This window comes from Phyllopteryx taeniolatus, chromosome 13, assembly GCF_024500385.1.
Source record: "Phyllopteryx taeniolatus isolate TA_2022b chromosome 13, UOR_Ptae_1.2, whole genome shotgun sequence".
NCBI classification, from domain to species: domain Eukaryota; kingdom Metazoa; phylum Chordata; class Actinopteri; order Syngnathiformes; family Syngnathidae; genus Phyllopteryx; species Phyllopteryx taeniolatus.
This window is the reverse complement of record NC_084514.1, coordinates 15,283,052-15,303,484: the sequence shown is the minus strand read 5'-3', so window position 1 is coordinate 15,303,484 and position 20,433 is coordinate 15,283,052. Positions and strand designations below refer to the sequence as shown.

Genomic DNA, 20,433 nt, shown 5'->3' with positions numbered 1-20,433 from the left:
AGGTGTTGATAATAATATACAAAATGTGTTCCATTTTAATGAGACAACTATATATTCATGTTTTTTTAATTTTATTTTATTTCACAACATACCAAATTGGTAATGGTAAAATACAATCAACCACATGAACAACATGCCACTAACATGCAAGATCAAAATAAAAATCCGCAAAATGACAATGACATTTAGCAAATTTACATTAAGTTTAAGCAAAACAAATGTTATAGAGTCTGACATTAAATCCAATTTTTTCATGTGCAATGATTTGAATCCACATTAGCATAGATTTTCTGAAATAACTTTTACATTCTGGAGCAGATCCACCATCATGCCGAAGCAGTTTCCTTCCAAGTGTTTCTCCATCAAAGTGTTCAAGAAGTCATTTCTTTGCAGCTCTCTGCGCAACGCCATAGGGAACGTGACAGGCCACCGTGCCAAGCTCGGCCGCCCCTTCCACGTGAAACATCTGGTCGTCAAAAAAAATGTGCGGCCTGATCTTCTCCAGCATGGGTCCCTTGGGCGCCCCTGCTAAGAAGAGAGCCTCGTCGATCTCCAGGCCCCACGACCGTAGAGTTTTTAAGGCTCTGGTACCGGAACTGGCGGCACTGCGAGCGGTCACCAGGTATGTGCGGATAGGGCAGTCCATGCGCAGGCCTTTGTCAAAAAACTTCCTTTGTAGTTTTCCCAAAGCCTCCAGGAAGCCTTTCAGTGGGCCCTGCAGCAAGATGGAAGAGGACAGTGTAATCATTTTGGTACTTGGGTCTTCAGGAGGGACTTTTTCAGATTTATTCCATCTATCTTGAATACCTTCTACTGCAGATTTGAAAAAGACAGTTTCACACCACACACCCATCCGGCCGCACCCCCGACCACAATCACACCTCTGACCTCTGCGTTAACCAACCATGGACAGGATGTGAGACGCATCTTCAAACATCCATCCATCCATCCATTTTCTGAGCCGCTTCTCCTCACTAGGGTCGCGGGCGTGCTGGAGCCTATCCCAGCTGTCATCGGGCAGAAGGCGGGGTACACCCTGAACTGGTTGCCAGCCAATCGCAGGGCACATAGAAACTAACAACCATTCACACTCACAGTCATGCCTACGGGCAATTTAGAGTCTCCAATTAATGCATGTTTTTGGGATGTGGGAGGAAACCGGAGTGCCCGGAGAAAACCCACGCAGGCACGGGGAGAACATGCAAACTCCACACAGAACTGTGAGGCTGACGCTCTAACCAGTCGGCCACCGTGCCGCCCATCTTCAAACAACAAAAGATTAACAAAGCGGCAGGCCCAGACCATGTGTCCCCATCCTGCCTCAAAGTCTGCGGGGACCAGCTCGCTCCAGTCTTCACACAGATCTTCAATAGATCTCTGGAACTGTGCGAAGTACCATCCTGTTTCAAACGCTCCACCATCATTCCAGTCCCCAAGAAACCTGCAATCTCGGGTCTAAATGACCACAGGCCTGTCGGTTTGACATCTCTGGTCATGAAGTCCTTTGAACGTCTCGTGCTGGACCACCTCAAGAGTGTCACAGGTCCCCTGCTGAACGTCTCGTGCTGGACCACCTTAAGAGTGTCACAGGTCCCCTGCTGGACCCCCTGCAGTTTGCCTACCAAGCGAACAGGTCTGCGGATGCTGCAGTCAACATGGGACTGCACTTCATTCTAGAACACCTCGACAGTGCAGGGACCTACGCGAGGATCCTGTTCGTGGACTTCAGCTCAGCGTTCAACACCATCATCCCTGAACTCCTTTCATCCAAGCTTCTCCAGCTCAGCGTCTCACCTGGCATCTGCCAGTGGATTTACAGCTTTCTGAAGGGCAGGACACAGCAGGTCAGGCTGGGGCAGGCTACCTCATCCACACGCAGCATCAGCACTGGGGTGCCCCAAGGTTGTGTCCTCTCTCCGCTGCTCTTCTCTCTACACGAACGACTGCACCTCAGCGCACCCGATTGTCAAACTCCTGAAGTTTGCAGATGACACCACTGTCATCGGCCTCATCAAGGACGGTGACGAGTCTGCATATCGACAGGAAGCGGAGCGGCTGGAGCTGTGGTGCGGCCGACACAACCTGGAGCTGAACACGTTCAAGACTGTAGAGATGATCTTGGACTTCAGGAGGCATCCTTCACCACAGCTGCCCCTCACGTTGTCCAGCTGCCTTGTGTCAACCGTCGAGACCTTCAAGTTCCTGGGAATTACAATCTCTCAGGACCTGAAGTGAGACCTGCTGAGACAGTTCTACACAGCGGTCATCGAATCAGTCCTGTGTTCTTCCATCACAGTCTGGTTTGGTGCTGCTACAAAAAAGGACAAACTCCGACTGCAACGGACAATCAAAACTGCGGAAAGGATTGTCGGTAACCCCCTACCCACCATTGAGGACTTGCACGCTGCCAGAACTAAGACAAGAGCGTGTAAAATCCTCTCGGACCCTCCACATCCCGGTCACCAGCTCTTCCAGCTCCTTCCCTCAGGTAGGCGCTACACATCAATGCAAACGAGAACTAGCAGACATTCCAACAGCTTCTTCCCTCTTGCGATCAACTTCTTAAACACCTAACCTACAATTCCATTACAACATGCTGGCAATTTTTTGACTTGAGTTCGTCACATTTCTGTGGGGCCAATTATACATTACTCGTGCACTCACTATAGTTGTCTCGCCACGCTGCACTATTTGTTGTTGACCAATACTGGCCACTCATGCCAGAGTAGCATCTGCCCCACTTGCACACTGATTGAGCAGTATCTGCAACATTTCCACAACCAACATTGTCCCAGATTATCGCACTACTCGTCACTTTAAACCGCATACACTCCTTGAAGTCTCGGCGCCCTTTGCACAATGTTCATTGCACCGGACTATTGCAATATTAGTCATTCGAACTGCTCTAAGTGCTAGAGGACTCAAAAAAAAATTGTCAAAAAAAAAAAAATGTACCGGCATTACCAGATAACTAGCAACCCTTTACTGCTCAGTGAGTGTTTTTTTTTTTTTTTTTGTCAATGTCTTTCTGTCTCCAAAGTGTTCTCTGTCAATTGACTGTCTGTTGTCGTACTAGATCGGTTCCAACTACCGGAGACAAATTCCTTGTGTGTTTTTGGACATACTTGGCAAATAAAGATGATTCTGATTCTGATTCTGATCTTAATACCATAATTATCACGTCGCAGTTCTAGAAACCATCAATAATACGTTGCACACAACAAGTTAGAGATAGCGGGCAGTCGGGTGAAATTTCAGGTCAACCTCAACTGCACCAGAACTGCATTCAAAAGCTTAGATAAAGTCAAATCAAGTTCTCTTGTAAAATTTAAAGTGCACTTTCGACTCATCCTGAAATTTCAAATAACTTTGTGAGTAGTGTGTACAAAAACAGTATAACAACATGCAATTGTGCCACCTCCATCAACTGGAGCATTTCAGAATGCTGACAATATTGTGTGCCTTGTGAGGAGAATGTGAAATCTATTTATTGAGAGAAGCAATCTAATTACTAATATAGTTTTAAGTTACATCGGTCAGCACTACTGATTCTGAAGGCCCTGGGTAGATTGGATTGACGTAGCAGCACAAAGAGTTAGTATAACATTTTCATAATTATCGTGACCTTTCTTCTCTGATTGGGTAGGAGGAATTATATTATGGTTTTACTGTTGTATATGGAAATGTGTGGCCCCCATTTTGAGAAACCAAAGAAGTTCCTTCCTTCTCCAGTAAATGGCTATAAATAGCATTTAGTTAAAGTGGTGCTATGTTATTTGCACTCAACCTGCAACTATGACTTCTATTTGTACTTAAGAACCTGTTACCCATCAACATTCACTGTGTGTATACTGTACATGGTCCAGAGGCTTGTTCTCATGAGCCTTTTCGTGCTCAAAGAACTTGTCCAGTCCGTGGGCCTTGAAAATGCGTTCCGACTCGTCTGAGAAGAGGACAGCGTCGCCGTCAAAGGCGACGCGAAGCTGAGTCTCCGACACTTCCGTCATCTTCTCTGGGGTGAACATGGTGGCCGCTGCAATCCCTGACACACACACACACACACACACACACACTCCTATTGTCACTGGCTATTCAAATGTGTGTATTAGAGGATGCAAGTAAAATGCTACTTGCACTGACTGACCTTCTTCCAGAGCTTCTCGCACCTTGGCAGAATCAGCAGAAAGGTACAAGTTTGTGTGGTAGGCTTTCAAGTAACCTATGGGACTGTTTCCTCCAGTCATACAAAAGCGCTCGATCAGTAAGTCTGAAAGACAAGCAGACAGAATGGACATTGTTTACTGAAAACGTCTCACACACTAAACACTCTCACACACACTGAAACGCTTTATTACACACTACCGAAATGCTCTCATACACACTGCTCAAACACAACTGTATTTCAGTATGATGTGTGAGAGGAATTCAGTAGCGTGTGTGAGAGCGTTTCAGTGGTATGCGTGAGCAAAAAAATAAAAATTCAACAGTGTGTGTGAGATAGTTTCAGGAGTGTGTTTGAGAGGTAATCCTGGGTCAGGTCTTAGACCACCCCTCATAAATGTGTGATGCTGGTCAACAAGTTGGTCTCATTTTGTTAGTCTTGTGAGATCATGAATCAGATAGATAAAATAATCAGTTCCAGCGGAATAAAAGTGAACCAAGGTTTGAAAACAATAAGCTCTGTACAGACTTGTGGTGATATCCTTTACACATTGATGTCGGTTTTTGATGCAGTGCCGCCTGAGGGATCGAAGGTCACGGGCATTCAATGTTGGTTTTCGGTCTTGCCGCTTACATGCAGTGCTTCCTCCAGATTCTCTGAACCTTTTGATGATATTATGGACCGTAGATGATGAAATCCCTAAATTCCTTGCAATTGTACGTTGAGGTACATTGTCCTTAAACCTTTTTACTATTTTCTCACACACTTGTTCACAAAGAGGTGAACCTCGCCCCATCTTTCCTTGTGAATGACTGAGCAATTCAGGGAAGCTCCTTTTCTACCCAATCATGGCACCCACCTGTTCCCAATTAGCCTGTTCACCTGTGGGATGTTCCAAACAGGTGTTTGATGAGCATTCCTCAACTTTCTCAGTCTTTCTTGCTACCTGTGCCAGCTTTTTTGGAACGTGTTGCAGCCATAAAATTCTAAGTTCGTGATTATTTGCTAAAAAAAAATCAAGTTTATCAGTTTGAACATTAAATATCTTGTCTTTGTAGTGTATTCAATTAAATATAGGTTGAACATGATTTGCAAATCATTGTATTCTCATATTTATGTTTAACACAATGTCCCAACGTCATTGGAATTGGAGTTGTAAAAGGAAAGGTCGAACCGTCCTCTTATTGCTGCGTGCGTACCGTATAGTGCGTGTCGTGTAACTCACGATGATGATTGATGGTATTGATGAGTCGGAGGCCCACGTACGCGTGGTTGTTTGTCACGAGCACCACGTCAAACAGCTCCTCGCTCTGCGAATAAAGCTCCCGCAGTCGATTGTTGACAGCCTCCAGAGCCTGGGAACATGACCAAGGACACATTCAAATGAAAATAATATCCAAACGTCTGAATCACGGAGGGGCTGCACGTTTCTGTTTGCTCTTTAATCCTTATTATTCATTCGCCACCCCCACATGCACGAAGCAGCATGTTCAAACACTCTGCGAGGGCTCAGCTTGAAGCATATTTGTGTTGACTGAATTGTCATTCCACCAGTGGTGAATGTTGTTATTCTAATCCAAACAGGTGCATTCCCCTCGCACTTCAACACAGTGTGCCTTACTCCCATTTGCACTGCATAACTCAGTCTTGTTTGAAAGAATTTTTGTAGTGTATCATATATTTTCTATTCTATTTTTTTATTCTTGATAACACAAACTCAATAATTATTGCGCGGCACCCCAATTTTGTTGTATCTGCACCATACGATGATAGTCAGGGCTCGCTATTCAATTGTAAGATTAGAAAGGTGTTAATTTCTCAATGAAGTCTCTATTCCACCTGGTCACGGCTGTCAAACTCAAGGCCCAGGGACCAGATGTGCCCCGCGACACCATTTTGTGTGGCCCGTCAACGACTGGTTTCCAAGACTTCGATTCAGCCAGCTCCCCACTCCTCCTCGACGATTAGTTTTCTGGGGGCATAAAATTCATCTCTGTACCCCGGTCAGCACCGGAGCTTTCTTTGCATGCCACTGATGTTCTGCCTCCTGTGCTTGTTTTTAGGTGTAATTCCACTGTAGACCACTAGATAGCGACATTCTATTTTGTTTGGCACTGATTGTGGCTACAGCCATTTGGCAATGGCTGTAAATTCATTATATAGTGTACATTTTTGGCCATGTTTATTGATGTATATTGTGAGATGATAAGTTTGTTGGCTTGCAAATTTAAAAAAAAACGCGATTTACTTGGTAAACTTGGCTGTTGAATTAGCTAGCGATTTAACAGATGTTTATGTCCCTGTTTGCATTTTATATTCAACTTAGACGCTCAATACAGCATACTGTATTTTATCATAGTCATTTGTTGCTGATATTTCAATAAGTCGTTAAATCCCCTGACTCAGAGTTTGGCTTGCCTGTTCATCTGTGTACCCACACATCCAGGAAGTAAAAACATGGAGGGATCCAAACACGGACAGTAGTCTCTCGTGTAAGTGATTTAGATGTTGCTTCACTCTCAAATGATTACATATTGTTGCTAATCATTTGTACATTTTTACAGTACTGTCACACAATCACTGTATAGTGTTGTGTTACACTTACAGGTATGAATGACGGTAGTCTCATATGATGACTTACTTTGTGATTCCCACCCTCAACACATCAGTCTGTGTTTGACCTGACAAACAGTCAACCAGTCATTTTGCTGCATTGTAGTCGACTGGGGCTTTCCCTGACCTTGACAAAGGAGAAGGCAGGGCCAGGACTGAAAGGCTCGCTTTCATGCTCCAGCTGGTACTTGAGATACTCCTCCATGCCTTGTCGCTCGTAGATCTGCTGCTCCCGCTCCATGTTGAAGAGCACCCGCGATGACACGGCGATGGTGATGGCGTTCTCGGGTTTGGGCTGAGAAGTGACAGAGTGCATGAGTCTTTTTCTGAGTTGTCAACTGCAGAGGTGGCCTAAGTGCCATCCATCCATCCATCCATTTTCTGTACCGTTTATCCTCACTTGGGTCGCGGGCGTGTTGAAGCCTATCCCGGCTATCTTCGGGCGAGAGGCGGAGTACAGCCTGAACTGGTCGCCAGCCAATCGCAGTGCACATAAAAACAAACAACCAGTCGCAATCACATTCACACCTCTGGGCAATTTAGAGTCTTCAATCCAACTACCACGCGTGTTTTTGGGATGCGGGAGGAAACCCACACAGGCACAGGGAGAACATGCAAACTCCAGACAGGCGAGGCTGGATTTGAACCCGGGTCCTCAGAACTGTGAGGCAGATGTGCTAACCGGTCGCTCACCGTTCCACCACCCGAGTTCCATATCATGTGTAAATGTGTGTGTTGGTCTGACAATTATACTAATCCTTGAACAACGCTAGTGCTAATGAAAAAAAACATAACTGAAAGAATACACCTTACTTGTATGTAGATATTTTTAGAGAATTTTGGGACACCACACGCTGGTGGTTTTTAGGCTGGCACGAGATAAAACATTCACCACGAGTCATTCTTGCACCCGACAACATCAAATCATTGTCTTAAATAAGACCATGGGTGGGGAATATCTTGCTTCTGCTCATCTGTTGATTTCATTGTGAATGCTCCCCGGTTCCTGTTTTCTACCTTATAAGACACCAACATGTCATTCAATCAAGATAACGGCCGCGCTTGACTTCACCGCTCTCTATTTGTCTTTTGTCTAAGAGTCATTTGTTGTTCCAGAGCTGGCCCTATTGTGATACTGTTGATATGCGGTTGTTTTTCCCGCAAATTAAAATCAAAGGCTTCTGTCTTTTCTTATCTTTGCAGATTGTAAAATAACCCATGCAGGCTTTTTGAAATGTCAAAAGCAATGAAATTTTCCAGTTTGTTTAGCAAGTGGAGAAAAGGGAAATTAAAGATTGAAAAATGAACAGCGTAAGGCATTGAAAGTATACTCACTGGTTGAGGTTTCCGAGTCGGAGTGGAGGGCTTCACAAGTCTTTTGCTATCTTCCCAGCTGCCACTTGGACCATTTTTGTTCTGTCCACTGACGGTCGAAGTTTCTCCATTGCTCAAATTCATTTTGGGGGGAAAAAAACACAGTTTTCTGGTACTTTCACGTCCTACCAGTGTGCCAGGAGTTGCCACCAAAGTGCTGTCTCACTCATGCACATTCACGATTTGAGCCGAGCCCCCATGCACTCAGCATACGAGATCAGTCAGACAGCAGCAGCACGGCTGAACACTCCGGAAAGGAATAACATGCTGAAAGAATGGCGAGAGATGTGCACTCATTCCAGGAAAATCCACATTCCTGACAGCCCTTCTCCCCCCCAGCATCCTGAGCATTCACCATTTCTTGGACTTCTTCTATGCTTCTCTTTCCTCTCATCCGCACAAGTGACTTCCAGTCATTTGGCGCCCTCCCCCTTATTTTAACCCTTTCAGTGTTGACTTCCCTGGAGCAGCAGCAGAGCATCTGACTGAGGGTGACAGACGCTTGTTGCATGATTGGATGACTGATGTGTCAAAGTTGAGCAAGGTCACAATACCTTCAACGTTCTTATATATATATTTTATATTCAATTGATATGTTCACATGAAGATATTGTTGTATATCTCCCCACAGCTCCACCCACCCTCCCGGCTCATTTTTGATTTTGTCTCACCTCTTCTTATGTGAGCCCCTGCAGGATCTTGCCACCAAAGCGGCACTTGGTGTTGCCAGGCAACAGCCACAGACTGGCTGGGAGCGACACCTACATCTCGGATGTGATTGGATTTGGGAACAGCATTCAGTGTAGACCTACTGGCCACTTCATTAGGTACACCTGCACAATGCGATCTGAAGGACTTTTATCATTGTGGTTGAAGTATGCACTGCGGTAGAACTGAGACGTTTGTAAACTACATACATTATCTAGTTTCGTAAATGAGAGGAAGCGACATATTACAGTAGTCTGCAGCTCTCGTATTAGTGTACCTTGACACCGCTGCATGTGCATCAGTAAGATAAACACATACGCGAGCCATGAAACAAAGATGAAAGTGCACAACGTGCTTTGAAGAGATTAAATGTCTTTTAATTTAACTACAAACCAATTTAGAGCAGTACAGAAAGGGCTTCTGGGTAGAAGATGCTGAGTAGACATCTTGGTAGACATCTCCATTTATTTAGAATCCTTTAAATGATGCTCCACAAGTGACACCATTGCAGCCAGTAAAATCATGTAACTGTAGATGAATTACTCAGGATGTGTAATTTCCTGCTTTGTTCGTCACACAGCGGAATAAAAAGGTTGAACAAATTGTACTACTTCTGTGTGTCACCAACGCCTAACCCTTGCAACTTAGTCTTAGGTCTTTAGGATGGCTGAAATCTTGTTTAAAATCCGTTTTAATACCTAAATACACGACTGTCGCCTCGGTCTTTGAATCTTAGACGTTGAATCTATGAGGGGGAAAAGATTTCCTAACTTCACTAAGATTGGAAAACGTTTTACCATTTATTTTTGGAAGAACTGTTCCAAGCTTAGACAATTTGAACCACATGTGATCACATATAAAATATACACAGACAATTCTGAATCCGTAGTAGCCCCTCGGTTCCCCCGGTCAGATACAATGAATTAATTAACAAAGATGTGTGTCCCTATACTTTTGTCCACAGGCTAACAACAACTCGTTGATGGACAAATAGGGAACATTTCAGTTATCATTCAAAGGGGTGTAACAAAAAAGGACAGAAATTTGGACTGATGAAAACCAACAGGGCAGCACGGTGGGCGACTGGTTCGCCCATCTGCCTCACAGTTCTGAGGACTGGGGTTCAAATCCCGGCCTCGCCTGTGTGGAGTTTGCGTGTTCTCCCCGTGCCTTTCTATCCAGGGCATTGGAAATGAAATCTACATTTCAACCAGGCTTACTGCACTTGTACTGCTGGGGATAGACACTATGGGCCCTATTTTCGTGAACGACGTAAATGACACTCCTGGTCTAAGCAATATTGCGGGGGGGGGGGGGGGGGGGTCGATTGTCTACCTAGTGTGTGTCTTACTTTTTACTTTAATTATTAATGACATAAAATTACAAATACATTAATGTTTATTTTACGGGAATAATACATACAGTACAACATTGCCTTTGAAAAATGGGGAAATGTGATGCATGTAAGACATGTAGCTTCAGCTTTGCAGTCTTAGTCCCTTAGATTTTAGAATACCATGAATGAATATGCTGAATACAATTTTCTAAAAAATACAATTCATTAATATAATAATAATGAACAGCATGAGGAAGCAATAGTGTATGTGTGTCTCTTCATTTTTAACTATGGACAATAAGCAATGGCGAGGAAGACACGTATAACAAAGACACAAGTATTGGCATGCAGTGAAAAAGATTGCATTGAAAAAATTTAATAATAAAAGACAGACATTTTAAAAAGTGCGTATTTTGATGTGCTTTGAGATGTGTTTTGCAGCCACTAGAGAGCAGTAGAGGACAGGCGAGTATGTCAACTGCCGCGCTCAGCTCTTCAGGTCATTCTTTCTGCAGACAAAAGAAATAAAAAACAAAAAAAAAACAAAGGGAAGGAAAGCCCCAACAAGGGAGGAAGTTTATGTATATGTTGTACTGTACAATGTAGTTGAATGGATTTGGTCAATCAGCTTAAATTGTAATTGCCCAAATTCAAAAAACAAAAGCAATTTTTTGGTTTTCATTATTTTTGGAATAACTAATACCCGTCCATTTTCCATGGCGCTTCTTTGAGTGAAAGGCCATGAATCCTGGTCGCCATGAGTCAATCACTGGGCACATACAGGCAGACAACCATTCAGACGTATGGACAAGTTAGAGTCCTTAATAAATCTCACATACATGTTTTGGGAATGTGGTAGGAAGCTGGCGTAAATTCACGTAAGCAGGCGGAGAACATGGCAAATTCACACAGGAAGGTCTGATATGTGAGTTGCACCCCGAAGGTCAGAACCGTGAGGCAGACTTGCTAACCACCAGTTCCTCGTGCTGACAGCTACATTTTGTGTACATCGCTATTCATCTTTCGCAAAACCTCCGCCATATTGCCTTCCTAATGCATTTGTACACTTTACAAGGAAGTCTAAATGCTTTCAATACTTCAATGAAATACAAATCAATTTTATTTATATAGCACCAGATCATAAAATAAAGCACTGAGCAGGTACACAACCACGCTCTTCTTACATTAAGAGATTAAGAGACCAACTGAATTTAGAGTTGTTCACGGCACAACATTTCATTTTGGTACCAAGTTGTTGTGCCACAACTTGCCAGGCAGAACTGAGCTCTACGGCATGTACTGTAGATGCAGCATAACTATGCTAATTTCCGTTAGCCTGTCTCCAGATTTTTACATTATATGTTAGCATTAAGCTAGCGGACTTTTTTTTTTTTTTTTTTAGACGAAATTATATTGTTTGGTTGAACATTTTGACATTTGAATATATAATGTTTCATTCTATTTTGTTTTATGTGTTAATTTTACAGTAAAATTCAACTGGGAGTGACATAAACAGCTCGAGGCAAGTACGATTCGCCTCCTATTTGTGGAACAATCTAAGTGAGAGTTAGCGTTTCATTTCCTCAAAGTGATATAATAAGATAACCTCCCATTTCCTGACGGAGAAAGGTGAGAACAGGTGCTAAGGAATACTTTTTTTTTTTTTTAAGTGTGCATTAATAGGTTTAAGTGTGCTTTAATAAGTTTAAATGTGTTTAAACTGTGTAGGAGGGGTTAAACTATGTATATATTATTATTATTATTATTATTATTATTATTATTGTCTCGCCATAGGCTATCGTAGATTTTCAGCTTTCACGAGTGGGTCTGGAGCGTGTATACTCCGCGATAAACGGGGGTTCACTTTTTTTTTTCTGCTGGATGCGTATCAAGCACATCATGTACAGATATATTATTAATCATCTAAAAAAGGTTGTTATTTTTAAAAGTTTGATCAAACAAGAGACTCTGCTGTTTATCTGAAAGACGGGAGAACATTAGTTAATGTTTGTTTTGTTTTGTTTATGAGACCTGTATGGGCTTTGTGCTGTGACCGCTAAACTGAAGCTCACATGGGGTTTACAGGACACGGAGACAGTTGGGCCGCACCCACTGAGCTCATTTAAATAACGCCGGCATTTTGGCGCGAGGCTGTGAGGAGGCTGCCTTTCTTCATACCGCCTGAGGCCACGCCCCTCCCTCGCTGCCGCCTCAGTGGCGGGAAATGCTCGACCAAAATACACTCACCAAAAAAAAAAAAAGATAAAAAAATTAAAAAACAGATGAGCTGTAGTGGCTCAACAACTCTACACTACCTGCACTGGTTGCCCTGGAAACACACCCGATCAAAATAACGCCCGTCTTCCGGTTGAGAGATGGGCTCTTAGTGGGTGGAGACAAAAGCAGGCGTGAGTGGAGTGGACCAGAACAAAGAGGATATACTTACCCCTCATCGAAGCCCCACCCCCAAGACTGTGAATGTCTATTAGAGCCTTAAACATACCTCCAGTTTGTTATTAGCCACTGGACACAGCTTTCCTGCAAGCTCAATTCTGACAGGATCATCAGAACTGAACTGAACTGACAACAGCTCCTGCATGAGCAAAACAAAACAAAAACAAAAAACGAATTTAGCTAACGATAACGGAAACAATACACTTTACTTGAATGTTTTTTTTTTGTTTGTTTGTTTTTTACATCAAATGGCTAAATATAAAACACCAGAAGCTGGTAAGACAAAACACTTGCCACAAATCATTTTTGTAGCCGACAACATGAAACAATTCTCTGAAATAAGACAATCGATGAGGGATATCTTGTTTTCGTTGGTAATACTTCCTGGGTCACATTTCTCCATGTCGCTGTTGACCCTGTTTTTTTCCCGTGCTGCGAGAGTAAGATCTCAATCAATCAAGATCTCACTTGTGGTTGACTTCACCTCTCGATTGACATCTTTTGTACGACATTGGCGTCATCCGCGGAAGTTGGAAAAAGTCAAAAGCACAGATATCTGTTTTCAAATGTAAGAGCATAAAAGATGTTAGAAAAACAAATACTCAAGTTTAGCTACCTCTACTTAAGTACAGTAACAAAGTATTTGCACATGTACATGTACATATTCTGATACACGGTCTTGAGATGTGTGATTGCTCCCCTCCGAGGGAGAGGAACCGCATGAAGGTCACACGTCGCGCACAGACCGCTAAAAGTATCCACCGAGCACTCAAGTGATTTAATTTGATTTGCTTCCATTGCTTTTCTCAAATGCGATTGTCCAGCCAAGCACTTCTAGATCACTCGTGTCTGCGGGTCAAAGTCACAGAACCGCAGTTTGTCTCACTTCCTGCCTCCATTTGGCTCAACACAAAAACAGGAAATGTGTGCTGCCTGTGTGTTTCCTGGGCCTTGTAATAGTCTAGGTTTCAGTGCTTAATACACAGGTTGTATAGCAGGACACATTTTTATTAGAGAAGCTCCACTGTGGCAGTCCCTGATGGCTACAGACCAAGGGTACATACACAACATATATTCCATTAACGGTTCCAATCTGATCAAAAACACTGCATGAGTTTCAGAGTGTATCTGCTTTGGAAGCATTCAAATGCATTTGGATGCAAATACACTGTCCCCTGTACTCTCACAATGCAGTAATTGGTCAATAAATTGGCTTTTGATGTGTGTGGTGGCGGGGGTGGAGAGGGGGGTTCATCTGATTAGGGGGCTAAGGGGGGCACAAAGAACACAAGCACTAAAGTAGATACCTAGCGTGTTTGTGGGGGTGGAGGCTTTAATGGTTTTAATGGTTGCGTGACGACAAAGATGAGGTCTGCAGGGGGTTAGAGTGGAGTGGGGGGAGGGCAAATCCCCCTTGCCTCAGTAGCTTGGGGGTGCAGAAGGCGCTGGGGGTTGGTGGTGACAGCACTCAATGGGGCTACATTCAAAAGATGTCCCAAGTCCCAACTTTGGCGGAGGCAACTTTACACCGCCGAGCATAACAATGGAACATCTGCTGCCTGACAAAGCAGAGTGGCTGTGAATTTAACTGCTTCTCAGTCCTCAGCAACAAGTTCCAATGTATTTCCATGTTTGTTAATACTTATCGTCCTCTAGCACAACATACATTGTTCCACCTTATTGTAGAGAAATAAAAAAATTATAAAATTGAATAGCATTTGGTGCTGGAGGGTTCCCCCTAAAGGTGTTAAATGTGTGCAATTTGCTTTTACTGTAAATTGTCAAGTATTTATGCTGTGTATGCACTGCTGTGAAAAAGTATGATTTTCTTCTGTATCTATCACACACAGTTTGCCTCCTGAACCTAATAACTGGTTGTGCAACACCTGGCAGCAATAACAGAAATTAATATTTTGTGATACTGTAACCCGTGATGTCGTTCACATCTCAATTGAGGAATTTTCACCCACTCTTATTTGCAGAATTGTTTTAACTCAGTTATATTGGAGAGTTTATGAACACGAATTGGCTGTTTAAAGTCATATGACATCATCTCAATTGGATTTAAGTCCGGACATTGACGTGGCCACTACAAAAATCTGTACTTGCTAGTGAATTGAGGTCGTTGTCCTGCTGCAAAACCCAAAAGCACTTGGGCTTGAGGGCACGTACTGATGGCAGGATGTTCGAGTGCAAGATTGTCTGCTAGACAGCAGAATTTATTGTTGATCACAGCAAGTCGTCCAGGTCCTGCATTGGCAAAGTAGCCCCAGACCATCACACTGCCAACATAATGTTTGACTGTTGACATTATGTTCTTTTTAACAAATGCTGTTATTTCATATCAGACTCAGTGGGCCGCAGACCCTCAAAAAATGTATTTTGTCTATAAAATATTTCTCCATAGAGCTTGGGCATCATCAACATTTTGTTTCGTGGCAAATCTGAGATGAGCCTTTGTGTTCTTTTTTTGTCAGCAGTGATTCTTGTCTTGGAACTCTCCCATGGATGCCATTTTTGCCCTGTGTCTTTCTTCTGGTTGACCTTAAGTGAGGGCCAGAGAGGCCTGAAGTTTTTTGGATGTCATTCTGGATTCTTTTGTAACCTCCTGGAAGAGGCGTTGCACTCTTGGAATAATTTTGGTTGGCCGAGCTGGGAAGGTTTACCACTGTTCCCAGTTTTCTCTGTTTGTGGATAATGCCTCTGACTGTAGTTCGCTGACTTTGTGCCCTTTTCCAAACTGCCGCATTTCAATCACTTAGTTTCTCACTTTGTTTCTCATTTGTTCCTTCTTTGGATTGTGGCATGAAACATTTATTTTGGAGATCTTGTAGCCTACTTCCCTTTGTCTGACAGGTGGTATTAAAGTGGTTTATTGATTGTTTTGAGTGTTTTGCTAGTTATTAGTGCATTTAGTGCCTGATTATACTGTATAATGCTTTGCAGACCTTTCCCTCCCTGCTCATACTGTATGTACAACACATGTCAATTATAACAGTACAGTACGCCAGATATTAGACAGACGGTCTTTATGATAAAACGTAAAAACTAAATGCTATCCTTGATGCTAGTGCTAATAGAATATTGCTTTCACTGGCTGGTAGACAAATGTTATCAGGGTTCGAATTACGTGGCAGCCATTGGGAGCCGACCCCCCACGAAGAGCAACACAGACGAAACACATCCGAGCTCACCCCCTCGCAGTAAACAACTTTCAATTGCCCCCGTCAACAAGTTTGCCTAACAAATGCTTGATCTTCGCACTCTGACACCCCATCCCCAAAACTTATTTTTATATCAGAAATAGGAGGTTGACCAGTATATTGTAACAGATTGTGATGAATTATAATATTGTGGTGGCAGTAGCTCCTATGAAACTGAAACAACAGATATGGAACGGTCCTGTCACAGACAAAAAAAACAAAACAAAAAAAGCCACATATAAAAAACACTAGTCTGGTCCCTGGCTACTGGTGACGTGCCCTTGAGCAAGTCACCACCACCCCCTAGCTCAAGAGGTGTGCCGCTTCACTGTGATGTTATTATTTCCATTATATATACAGTGTATATAATCCAAAAAATCATCCACCCATCTTCTATATAGCATGTCCTCATTAGGGTCACGGGTGAGCTGAAGCCTATCCCAGCTGACCTTTGGCAAGAGGTGGGGTACGCCGAGAACGTAGCGCAGTCCAGCGCAATTGCAGCGCACATAAGGACAAACACACGTTCACACTCACATTCACACCGATGGACATTTTAGAATTTTCAAATAGCCTAATCTGTATGTTTTGCGAATGTTGGAGAAGGTACCCAGAAATAAACAACCCAAACACACAAAGGCCAGAGTGGAGTTTTGAACTGAGAACCTCAGAATTGTGAGGCAGATGTGCCAACCACTAGGCCACCATGCTGCTATATTCAGTGTAATCAACTAACATTTAAAAAAATAAAACAGCATTGTATGTTGCTGCCACATAATCTAATGTCTTTTTAGTTTTGCGTCAGGCAACTTTCTTCTCAATAACTGTCAGTATGATATAGTTTTTATCTCCATGCCAAATAAATGGCTTGTCCCTGCAGTTACTGTAACTGATTCTGTCATAAAAATAAATATGCCCCGCCAGGCCTGGGATGTACCTAAGTTAGCAGGAAGTTTGCTGCAGATGTTTCAAACTCCTTGCCAGTCTTTATAGTCACGTTTGAGAAGTTTGTCGTCTTCTCCTGCAAATCACGAACATGATCCTCTTTACACGTCAAGTATGCAATCATATTTTAATTTCATTACTTATTGAGCTTCAAATTACCCTAACCACAGCCACATTCAAATGCATTGCAAGGGAAATCATCAGAGATGATCATATGATGAAGTTCAGAAGTACATTATGTACATTTTGGCAGCAGTATAAATTAAATTCTATGCTATATAACAATGTTATATAATCCATCCATCCATCCATCCATCCATTTTCTTTCCCGCTAATCCTCACGAGGGTCACGGGCGTGCTGGAGCCTATCCCAGCCATCTTTGTGCGAGAGACGGGGTACATCCTGAACTGGTTGCCAGCCAATCGCAGGGCTCATAGAAACAAACAACCATTTGCACTCATATTCACACCTACGGGCAATTTAGAGACTTCAATCAACCTACCAAGCATGTTTTTGGGATGTGGGAGGAAACCGGAGTGCCCGGAGAAAACCCACGCAGGCACGGGGAGAACATGCAAACTCCACACAGGCGGGGCCGGGATTTGAACCCTGGTCCTCAGAACTGTGAGGCAGATGTGCTAACAAGTATAAAAAATAAAGAGGATATTTGTGGTGATACTAGTATTTATGGAGTAACGCTGACATTTCATTTGTGACGTGGCGTCATCTTTAGCAGATGTCCCCATGAAATAACATCGTCTAGGATCGATTGTCTCATTTCCCCAAAACATTTCTACCACCTCTCGAGGCTCATTCATCCAGGTCATTTCATTCTCAGGGCACTGAATTGATCGCAACTGGACTGTTCTGCCACTCATCCAAGCAGGCTTCATTAGTTCATGCAACAAGGCGTAGTTAGGACAGACTAGCCTGAGTTGAGTTGAGTCCTTTTTTTGCATTCCAAAAGAATGATAGCATACGTGGTTCGGGGCGTGCCTCCAACTTGAAGCATAAATAGTTGTTTTTCCACGCCAACTTAGGGTAGTCGGTCCTAAGCCTTGTTGCATGAACTGATGAAGCCTGATGAAGCCAGCAACAATTTTTGTCGGTAAGCTACGCAGAGGTGCTGCGTGGGGCAATTCATGGGTCACGTGATGCAATGTGTGCGTTGTCGGCCGCGAGTACAAAGAGCCAAATTGGGCCAAGATGTCAGTCACTAGCCCATGCCCCTTAAAGGCACACATACAATGCTACTGTTGCTGCTGTTGTTTGTATTGTTGTTGGGACGATACGAGTAAATTGGGGTCGCGGAATTAATTCAACTACTTCATCAAGGTACCACTGTAATTATTTATGATTATGTGATTTTGTAATGAGTTGCGCATCCTTATTGTAAGTGGCTCACCTGCAGAAGCTGTTCACATTCAGTGTGATTGTGTCACAAGCAATTTGAGGGAGTTTAGCGCGAGCCACTGAGCACTCACTCAATGTGAAACCTTGAGGATCTTTTGATAGGTTCATTATAATGACCGCCTTGCTGTTTGCAGGCACAGATGCCAGTAGTGTTTACACTAACGGGATTAGGATTATCTCCAGATTAGACAGGCAAATTGATAGGTCTGCTGCACTGACATGGCATGGCTACATAACCCTAAGTAAAACTCCAAACTGTATTTTACCCAGGTATACAAACCCACCCAAATGTCACATGGCATAATAGGCTCTGTTTCCAGTATATCACATTTTTGCTACTATATTAGAAGTATAGTTATAGACCAGCTTCAACACCTGTAGCCCTGCAAGAATGATGAAAAAATGTTGCAGTATACATACCAGGCCAGTAGATAAGATAAAAGTTCAAATAAGACAGAGTAGGAACTTGCATTGTCATTGTAAACCTTGTCAAATAACATTTATCAGTGAAATGCAGCTGTCTTAAACCAGGACTTTAGAAGCTCTTCAAAGGTAAATTGCACACACCATAATAAAATAATTGCACATCAAGAGGTATAAAGCTACAAATATAAACAAAGTAAAAAAAAAAAGATGAAATGGAAAACTAACCTAAAAAAATAATCAAACTGAAGATCTTAATAAAGAAAGTATGAAGTTGAGTATTTACAATGTTCCTAGAACATTTGAATAGGAGTTTAAAATGTGCATTATTTATATATTTATATATATATATATTTATTCAAAAAGTGCTGTACAGTAGTTGGCAATGTCACTTTGAAGAATGCTACTTGTCCTACCGTGTTTTACCTGGGAAAAAAAAGTACCCTTTACCCTTTGAAGCATACTATCAGACAGCCAAATCCAAAGGACATAAAAACACAAAGAAGACGAAAAGTATCATTCGTAGCAGTAGTAGGAATCAAAGCAACTAAGCTAACTGTTAGCTTATCTGGTAGCTAATTTGCAGTTGCAAACGCTTCTCCTCGTCATTTTTATTGTGTATTACTTGTATGACTTGATACTTAAACACTCAACACAACCACTTGCGCCTCTACTTGTGTCCGGAAACAGGGCAAGTTTATGCAAGATACCTAATTGGCCGTTGACCCACTTCATGTCACAATCACGGAGCCCATGGCACACGCATAAAGATTTGCGACTGTTTTCCGAACAGATCAGGTAGTAAAAATCACTCCGTACTACAGGATAATCGGTCAGGAAAATGCTTCCGAGACATCCGTTAATCGAGCGGTTGCTGACTTTGATCGGAAGGATACCCATATCGGTATGTGTATCTCCTCATTTCCCTGATCGCACTCTGGCTCGAACTGAAACATTGTTCATCGCTGCCAGGGGCTGCTACTGTGGCTACTGCTAAAAACTCCGGACGTCGGGCACATCCCCATTTGACATCACAGAATCCACTGTGACGAAAAAACAATGGCGGCCTATGTTGGAATTCTGTTTTGTAAAAATATATAAATCTGGAAATGATTATCAAAAGTTGTATCTTATTGTTATGTTACTCAAGTCAAAAGAGATCCTACATACCAAACATGTCATTGCAATCAGAGTTCACTTTAAGGTTTAATCAATTATTATGCCCATCGCTAGTCAGACTAACCCCACCATTTGATTTTGTTTCATGTCATGTAAGGCATTGACTAAGGAAAGTGGGAACCACCCGGAATCCGTCCAAGAGGTGCCAAAACAGCAACCTGTGAGGCCGAGTGTGTTTATTTGGTCTTGATGAACTGAATGCCATCGCAAGCCAAACGGCAGTTTAACAGTGAAAGAGGAACACAAGCCGCATGTTACAACTGAATCATCACTGTTATGTAAAGCTGACCTTCGGATGGGGAGGGCAAGGAACGCAGCGAAGAAGTATGACAACCCAGATCAACAAATACACACACACACACACACACGTACCTGGGGAGCAACAAAGTGGGGCTGTCTGATCGGAAGTCCATAAAATAGATGTAAACAAGGAGAGTGTGGGAGAGGCGGACAGGGATGAACAGTAAAACGGGGGATAAAGATTATGACTCGCATGCCCGTGAGCGGTAGCTGCCGGTTCTGTTCCAGTGACACAATCCTACTGGAATGTGGGTCAGTAGGCAGAGAGAGAGTTAGCGTATGACTAGAGAAAGTGTCTTTAAACCTGTGTGTGCCTTTGCCC

The 20,433-nt window shown here is 42.9% G+C and overlaps 1 protein-coding gene across 9 annotated transcripts; it reads right to left on the bottom strand.

Annotated features, from left to right (window-relative positions):
* Positions 1-54: 54 nt before the first annotated feature.
* On the bottom strand, positions 55-20,331 carry LOC133487516 (cytosolic 5'-nucleotidase 1A-like). Of its 9 annotated transcripts, none has more exons than XM_061794207.1 (8): positions 20,184-20,331; positions 12,697-12,786; positions 8,111-12,575; positions 6,903-7,070; positions 5,388-5,517; positions 4,145-4,267; positions 3,858-4,042; positions 55-715 (listed from the first exon to the last, which is right to left on the bottom strand). In XM_061794207.1, exons 3-8 carry the CDS (start codon positions 8,231-8,233, stop codon positions 380-382), a joined length of 1,065 nt encoding a protein of 354 aa, XP_061650191.1. In that variant the 5' UTR covers positions 8,234-12,575; positions 12,697-12,786; positions 20,184-20,331; the 3' UTR covers positions 55-379. The 9 variants fall into 9 exon arrangements, with proteins under 9 accessions (XP_061650191.1, XP_061650189.1, XP_061650190.1 ...); XM_061794205.1 differs by lacking the exon at positions 20,184-20,331 and having other exon boundaries at positions 8,111-10,702; positions 12,509-12,575; positions 12,697-18,823; XM_061794206.1 differs by having other exon boundaries at positions 8,111-12,786.
* Positions 20,332-20,433: the final 102 nt, after the last annotated feature.

Excerpts from the sequence above, each read along its gene's own strand:
- LOC133487516 (XM_061794206.1), bottom strand. The coding sequence starts at position 8,233 with ATGAATTTGAGCAATGGAGAAACTTCGACCGTCAGTGGACAGAACAAA. Across the intron at positions 5,518-6,902 it reads CTGCCTTCTCCTTTGTCAAG|GCTCTGGAGGCTGTCAACAA; the intron begins GTCAGGGAAAGC and ends TCATGTTCCCAG. Across the intron at positions 4,268-5,387 it reads CAATACCATCAATCATCATC|ACTTACTGATCGAGCGCTTT; the intron begins GTGAGTTACACG and ends CTTGTCTTTCAG.